Source organism: Mandrillus leucophaeus, unplaced genomic scaffold, assembly GCF_000951045.1.
Source record: "Mandrillus leucophaeus isolate KB7577 unplaced genomic scaffold, Mleu.le_1.0 Scaffold217, whole genome shotgun sequence".
Classification (NCBI taxonomy): domain Eukaryota; kingdom Metazoa; phylum Chordata; class Mammalia; order Primates; family Cercopithecidae; genus Mandrillus; species Mandrillus leucophaeus.
Window position 1 is genome coordinate 1335513 of NW_012102221.1, and position 8391 is coordinate 1343903.

The following is an 8391-nucleotide window of genomic DNA, read 5'->3' on the forward strand; positions in this document are numbered from 1 at the left end:
TTGATAGTGCTAAAACCAATAGTCAATGACCAGCTCTCATATTTCTTGACTTACCAGAAATATTTGATGTAGTTGTATACCCCTTTCTCCCTAAACATTTTTCTCCACTTGGCTGGTAGAATATTACATTCTCTTTGGTTCTTCTCCAACTTCACTCCTTTGTCTTTCTGTTTCTTAATGTTTGAATAACCTGAGTTCAGTCCTTGATCATCTACTCTTTGAGTGCTTTCATTCCTTTGATAATCTCCAGCCAAGACCACTGTCCTGAACTCTGGTCTTACGTATCCATCTGTTCTCTTGATAGCTCCATTTGGATGACAAATACACATGGCAAACTAAATGTTTCCAAAAACCGAACTCCTGATTTCCACCTCCCTCAGACGATCTGCTTGCAGCCACCCCTATTTCGGTTGGTGAAACTGCATCTGTCTTACCGTTCAAGTGAAAAGCATTGGAATCCTGTTTGATTTCCCTCATTCTTTAATATTCCAGATTCACTATGTCAGGAAATCATTCTGACTTCACCTTCAGAATACACCCAAATTAGATCCCTACTGCTTCCGGCTTCCTTTCTGCCTCTCTGCAGCCGCCATCTTCTCTTTCCTCTACCTCGATGCTCTGCTGACGGGTTCCCTGTTTCTGTGACTCTTCTGTGCTGTCTATTCTTAACATATGAGCTGGAGCTTTCCTTCTGAGTGTCAGTCAGAGCATGACACTCCGATCAGAACTCTGCTAATTTCACTTAGACAAAAATTCCCCAAACTTACAATGGACTGCAAGTTTCCACCTGATGAAGCTGCTCTGTCACCTTTTGAGCACATTTCTAACTGTTCTTCCAACTCAGTGGCCCTTTGCTGTTCCTCAAACGTGCCAGGAACACTCCAGCTCTGGGGCCTTTTTGCCCTGGCCCTCCCTCTGCTGGTTACTTTCCTGAATTATCGGCACGACTAATTTCTTCACCTCTTTCAAGTGCTTTCACTTAAAATCCTTCTCAACCAGACGTACACTAACCACCTTATTGAAAATGGCACCACAGTGGAACTCTTAATTCTCTTTATCTGTTGTACATACTAAACAGCTGACTTATTTTTGTGTGTATAATTTATCGTCTGTCTCCCTCCTCTGAAACGCAAACTTCCCCAAAGCAAGATCTTTGTTTTGTTCCCTGATACAGTCTAAGCACTTAAAAACTTCCTGGCACATAGTAGGTGTTGAAATATTTGTTATATTGCTAGAATGAACTCAGAGTTGCTTCAGAGGTTTAAAATTTTTATCATAAAAGATACAATGAGCGTAAATTAATATTACAATTTTAATAAGTCATGTCAATCTTTGAAATTAATATTAAAAATTCTCATCTCTTCAAATATTTTAATTTTGAACAAAAGCACGTTATTATTATCATAGGACATTTTATTATGATGGCCTGGAAATTCGCTGGTTTTATAGCACACTTTCTGTCTTAAAATTACACTGAAAGATGGAGCAAGCTGTCCTCTTCATCGCAAACCACGCAGGATAATATAAGATAGTCTACACAGTTCATCAATGTGGTGCCATATATACATGAATTTATACAAATAACCTACACTCTATAGTTTTAGAAAGTTAAGGAAGCAGAATTTTAAAACTAATGTATATTGAGTATCTAGCTTCTATATTTAAGACATTGTACAACCTAAATTCTACTATTACAAACATTTTAGTGTTTTTTGTCACTGTGTGAAGTAATTTACATGTGCTGCTTCAGTTAGTTTTCTCAACCGTTCTATCAAGTAGGTAAAAATTATACACATTTTATATGTTAGGAGACTGAGGTGAGAAGAATTGAAGTCGTCTTTTCCAAGTGGCACTAATTGAAGATGCCAGAACAGGGAGCTAGACTTAGAATCCCAGACCTCAAAGCATGTGTAATACCCACTACAGATTTATGTAGGAGTCTAGGTTCAAATACCATTTTTAATTTAGGGACATTCCTTTCTGAAAATGCAAGTTCTCAAGAAACAGAAAGCAGCTCCGTAATAATGTATATAGTAGCTGTTTGGGATATCCATTCTAGAAATCCATGCATTCTGAACATAACTTGTTCTCAGCTCTTAAGACACCTCAGGTGGCTCGTCACCCAGAATTTTAGCTTCACTTTCATCACATGACGTTATAAAGTACAGACGTAAAATAAATGTCCTTTATCAGTAGATCTGCAGAGATCAATCACTGGTTGTTGATTCTTTCAAAAGAAATACACACACACAAACATGTTCTGAAATGCACACACACAAAACAAGGATTTCCAGAAGGAGAGAAAAATTCCTGTTATCCACAATGGTATGAGGTTCAAATAGAAATCAGTGAAAAATAAAAAGTCTAACCAAATTCACAGAGTTAGGCGTGTCAAAAAGCTTAAGTGACAGGAATCTATAATTCACGCTCACAATTGTGAAATGTCACTGAGGAGGTCTCCAAACAAATATGCTTTGTGGTGGGTGAATCTTTATGGAAAGTATGAGGGGGATTCTTCCATTTTAAGATACTTAGAGCAGCAAAATATGTAACCACTGGTGGCAGTTCCAAAACCTTGAAGAACTACAGGGTGACAGTCTGGCTCTGCTGAAATGCAGTTCCCACATTTTATCTGCAATTATTTAAATGTGAGTCATTCTTGATGTGTATTTACTCTGAAATTAACAGTGAAAGATTACATTTCAAAATAAAGAAAGTATCTTTTCTCTTCCCATGCCGATGTTGCTCTCGCAAGCATGGTTAACGTCCCTAAAACCCACCGGACTTTCCGTAAGAAGTGTGGCAAGCACCAACCCCACAAAGTGACACAGTACAAGAAGGGCAAGGATTCTCTGTATGCCCAGGGAAAGCAGCGTTATGACAGGAAGCAGAGTGGCTATGGTGGGCAAACTAAGCCGATTTTCCGGAAAAAGGCTAAAACTACAAAGAAGATTGTGCTAAGGCTTGAGTGCGTTGAGCCCAACTGCAGATCTAAGAGAATGCTGGCTATTAAAAGATGCAAGCATTTTGAACTGGGAGGAGATAAGAAGAGAAAGGGCCAAGTGATCCAGTTCTAAGTGTCATCTTTTATTATGAAGACAATAAAATCTTGAGTTTATGTTCAAAAAAACAAAAAAAAAAGAAAGTGTCTTTTCCCAAGGTATTTGTTGACCCTAAAAATAAATCTAAATTTTTCTTCAAAAAAATTTAGTGATTTTCAGCAATCAGTAGAGGGATAAATTAACATTGAGCGGAATTAATAAGCTAAATAATCATAAAAATGAGAAAAACAAGGTTATGTTTGGATATATATTTACATTTGCGAATTTATATTTAGTAATTTCAATGTAAATAAAAATCTGATGACCCATGAATTTACAAATGTTTCATTTCTGTTGAGAAAATTGTGTTCAAGTCCTGGTATAATTAAAAAGCTTTGTTGAGATATAGTTCACATACCATGAAATACACCCATTACAAGTGTACGGTTTGATGGTCCCTAGTGTATTCAGACTTGTGCATCTATCACCACAATACATTTTTATATATTTACATCACCTCTAGAAGAAACCCGTCAGCCATTAGCTATCACATCTAATCATCCCACACTGGCCTCCCTAGGCAACCACTCATCTACTTTCTGCCTATAGATTTGCTAATTCTGAGCATTGTGTATAAGTGGAATTATATAATATGTTGTCTTTTGTGACTGACTTTTGACTTAGCATTATGTTTTCAAGGTTCATCCATGTCATAACACATCGATATTGCGTTGTTTTCTATTGCCAAATAGTATTTTGTTATAGGAATATACTTCATTTTGTTTATTCATTAATCAGTTAAAGGACCTTTGTATTATTCCTACTTTTTGTTCTAATGAATAATGCTACTATGAACATTAGTGTACAAGTTTTTGTGTGGACATGTTTTTATTCCTCTTGGGTATAAGAGCAAGACTGCTGGCTCAGATAGTAACTCTGTATTGAGCCTTTTGAGGAAGAAAGTTGCTGCATCATTTTACATTTTACCAGTGTCATATGAGGGTTCCAATTTCTCTATATCTTTGACAACACTTAGATCTGTATTTTTTGTTACACCCATCCTAGTAGGCATGAATGACATTGTGATTTTTGCCTTGCATTTCCCTGGTGACTACTGATGTTGAACATCTTTTTATATGCTTCTGGTTATCTGTGTATCTTTGGAGAAATTTCTATTCAGATTTTTTGCCCATATTTTAATTGAATTGGTTACCTTTTCATTATTAAATTGCAAGAGTTCCTTATATATTCTAGATACAAATTGTGTGTGTGTGTGTGTGTGTGTGTATAAAGTTCTATATATAATTTGCAAATATTTTCTCCCATTTTGTGGGTTGTACTTTCATTTTCTGGATGGCCTCAAAGCACAAAAGTTTTTAATTTCGATGAAGTCCAATTTACCTATTTTTTTCTTTTGTCATTTATGCTTTCAGTAGACTTTGCCTAACCTGAAGTTACGAAGATTTATTTCTATGCTTTCTTCTAACAGCTTTATAGTTTTAGCTCGTATTTTTAGGTCTGTGGTCCATTTGGGAATCCATCTTGTGTATGGTGTGTGGGAGGAGCCAAACCTTATTATTTTGCATGTGGATATCCAGGTGTTCAGTGCTATTTGTTAAAAAGACAATTGTTTCCTGTACAAATGGCCTTGAAACCCTTGATGAAAATCAGTTGACCATAAACGTGAGGGTTTATTCTTGGACTCTAATTTCTATTCCATTGATCTGTGTGTCTATTGTTATGCCAGCATCACATTATCTTTACTAGTGTGGTTTTATATTATGTGTTAAAATCAGGATGTGTAGGTCCTCCAATTTTATTTTTCTTTTTTGAAGATAGTTTTGACACCAAAACAGAGATATAGACCAATGGAACAGAACAGAATCCTCAGAAATAATACCACACATCTACAATCATCTGATCTTTGACAAACCTGACAAAAACAAGAAACGGTGCTGGGAAAACTGGCTAGCCATATGTAGAAAGCTGAAACTGGGTCCCTTCCTTATACCTTATACAAAAAATAATTCAAGATGAATGAGAGACTTAAATGTTAGACCTAAAACCATAAAAACCCTAGAAGAAAACCTAGGCAATACCATTCAGGACATAGGCATGGACAAGGACTTCATGACTAAATCACCAAAAGCAATGACAACAAAAGCCAAAATTGACAAATGGGATCTAATTAAACTAAAGAGCTTCTGCACAGCAATAGAAACTACCATCAGAGTGAACAAGGAGCACAGACAAATTTACAAGAAAAAAAAACAAACAACCACATTAAAAAGTGGGCAAAGCATATGGACAGACACTTCTCAAGAGAAGACATTTATGCAGCCTACAGACACATGAAAAAATGCTCATCATCACTAGCCATCAAAGAAATGCAAATCAAGACCACAATGAGATACCGTCTCACACCCGTTAGAATGGCGATCATTAAAAAGTCAGGAAACAACAGGTGCTAGATGATATGGAGAAATAGGAACACTTTTATACTCTTGGTGGGTGTGTAAACTAGTTCAACCATTGTGGAAGACAGTGTGGTGATTCCTCAAAGATCTAGAACTAGAAATACCACTTGACCCAGCCATCCCATTACTGGGTTTATACCCAAAGGATTATAAATCATGCTATAAAGACACATGCACACATATATTTATTGTGGCACTATTCACAATAGCAAAGACTTAGAACCAACCCAAATGTCCATCAATGACAGACTAGATTAAGAAAATGTGGCACGTATACACCATGGAATACTATGCAGCCATATAAAAGGATGAGTTTGTGTCATTTGTAGGGACATGGATGCAGCTGGAAACTATCATTCTCAGCAAACTAACTCAAGAACAGAAAACTAAACACTGCATGTTCTCATTCATAGGTGGGAATTGAGCAGTGAGAACACTTGGACACAGGAAGGGGAACACCACACACCAGGGCCTGTCGTGGAGTGGGGGAAGTGGGGAGGGATAGCATTAGGAGATATACCTAATGTAAATGACGAGTTAATGGGTGCAGTGCACCAACATGGCACATGTATACATATGTAACAAACCTGCATGTTGTGCATATGTACCCTAGAACTTAAAGTACAATTAAAAAAAAAAAAAAAAAAGAAAGAAAACAGTATTGACTGTTCTTTGTCCTGGCATTTTGTTGTGAATTTTAAGTTAAGCTTCTTAATGATCACATTGAATATGTAGACCAATTTGAGGAATATGATCATGACAAAAATATTACATCTTCTGATCTATGAACATGGGATGTCTTTCTTTAATTCCTTTCAATCATGTTTTATAGTTTCAACATACAAATTATGCACTTCTTTTGTTTAATAGTTTTAAGCATTTTATTCTTTTGTATCCTATTGTAAATGAAATTGCTTTCTTAATTTCATTTCAAAATATTTATTGCTAGCATGTGAAAATAGAATTGATTCTTCTATATTGATGTATATCCAAACACTCTGAACTTACTAGTTTTAATAGTTTTCTTTCAGTGCATTCATTAGGATTTTCTATATGCAAGATCATGCCATCTACAAATGGAAATAATTTTACCTCTTCCTTTCCAATTTTGTCATTTTAGGTTTCATTTTTCTTGCCTAATTTCCCTGGCTGTAGTCTCCAGTACAATGTTGAATTAATGGAGCAAGGGTAGACATCACCATCTTGTTCCTCCTCTCACAGGGAAACATTCAGTCTTTTATCATTGTGTGATTTTTAGCTGAGAGATTTTGTAGATGCTCTTTATCAGGTACAGGAAGTTCCCTTGTATTTCTAGTTCGTTGAGTGCTTTCATCATAAAGAAATTAGATTTTGTCAAAACTTGTTCTGCATCTATTGAGATAATTACGTGCTTTTTGCCCTTTATTTCCTTTGAAATGGTGTATTACATTAATTGATTTTCTAAAGTTAAACTGACTTTGCATCCCTGATGTAAACCCCTCTCATTTATGATGTATAATCATTTTTATGGGTTGCTTGATTTGGTTTCCTAGTATTTGGTTGAGAATTGTGTGTATGTATTCATAAGATATGTTGATGTGCCATTTTCTTTCTTTTTTTAAAAGACTTCTTGTTTTTAGAGCAATCTTAGGTTCACAGGAAAATTGGGAGGACGGTACAGAGATTTCCCATATTTCCCCTGCTGTCACACATAACCAGTCTCATTATCAACATCCCCCAAAAGACTGGTATATTGGTTACAATTGATCATCTTACGCTGACACATTATAAATCACTCAAGATCCATAGTTCACATTAGGGTTCACTCTTGGTGTTGTATATTCTATGGGTTTGGACCAATGTATAATGACATGTATCCATCATTATAGTATCATATGAATAATTTTTATGGCCCTAAAAATTCTCTGTGCTCCAAAATTCATCCCTACCCCCACCCCAATTCCTAGCAACCGCTGATCGTTTGTACTACATATAGTAAAACGATATAGTTTTGCCTTTAGTTTTGCCTTTTCCTGAATGTCGTATACAGTTGATCCTTAAACAACATGGGTCTGAACTGCACAGGTCCACTAATGTGTGTATTTTTTCAACTAAACACGGGTGGAAAATACAATATTCATGAGGTGTGAAACCTGTGTATATAGAGGGTTGACTTTAGATACACAGGTTCTCCAGTGCTTACTGCACAGGTTCTCCAGTGCTTACTGCAAGACTCAAGTAGGCATGGATTTTGGTATATACAGGGCTCCTGGAACCAATCGCCTGTAGGGCAAAAGGCAAAACTATAGAGATAGTAAAACAAATCAGTGGTTGCCAGGGTTTAGGGTCAGGGTAGGGATGAATTTTGAAGCACAGGCTGTAATTGGAATCACACAGTGTATAGTCTTTTCAGATGGCATTAGTTTTGGTAGTATGTATCTTTATAGGAATTTCTGCATTTCATGCAAGTTACCTAATTTGTTGGTGCTCCATTATCCAAAGTATTTCCTTATAATCCTTTTTCTTTTCTTGTAAAGTCAGTAATAATATCCTCTCTTTTATCCCTGGTTTTGATAATTTGGCTGTTTCTTATTTTTTTCTTGGTGAGCTTAAAAGGTTTTTGTTTTTTTTTTTTCAATTTTGTTGATCTTTTCAAGGACCCTTTCAAAGCCAACTTTTGGCTGTGTGGATTTTCTCTGTTCTTTCTCTGTCCTCCATGTCATTCATTTCCTCTCTGATCTTTATTAGTCTCTTCATTCTGCTGTTTTTGGTTTCATTTGCTCTTCTACCAATGTCTCACAGTAAAATTGAGATTCTTGATTAATGATCTTTTTTTAAAAAATATATTTATAACCAGGAATTTCTTCTAAGCAAGATTTTAGCAGTAGATCATA

General features: G+C 35.9%; 1 protein-coding gene across 1 annotated transcript; it reads left to right on the forward strand.

Moving 5' to 3' along the window:
- Positions 1-2729: 2729 nt before the first annotated feature.
- On the forward strand, positions 2730-3130 carry LOC105540238 (60S ribosomal protein L36a-like). Its single transcript, XM_011980776.1, has one exon. The coding sequence runs from the start codon at positions 2757-2759 to the stop codon at positions 3075-3077; it is 321 nt and encodes a 106-aa protein (XP_011836166.1). The 5' UTR covers positions 2730-2756; the 3' UTR covers positions 3078-3130.
- The last annotated feature ends 5261 nt before the right edge of the window (positions 3131-8391 follow it).

What these genes read in the sequence shown, in the direction of transcription:
- LOC105540238 (XM_011980776.1), top strand. Translation starts at nt 2,757, where the DNA reads ATGGTTAACGTCCCTAAAACCCACCGGACTTTCCGTAAGAAGTGTGGC.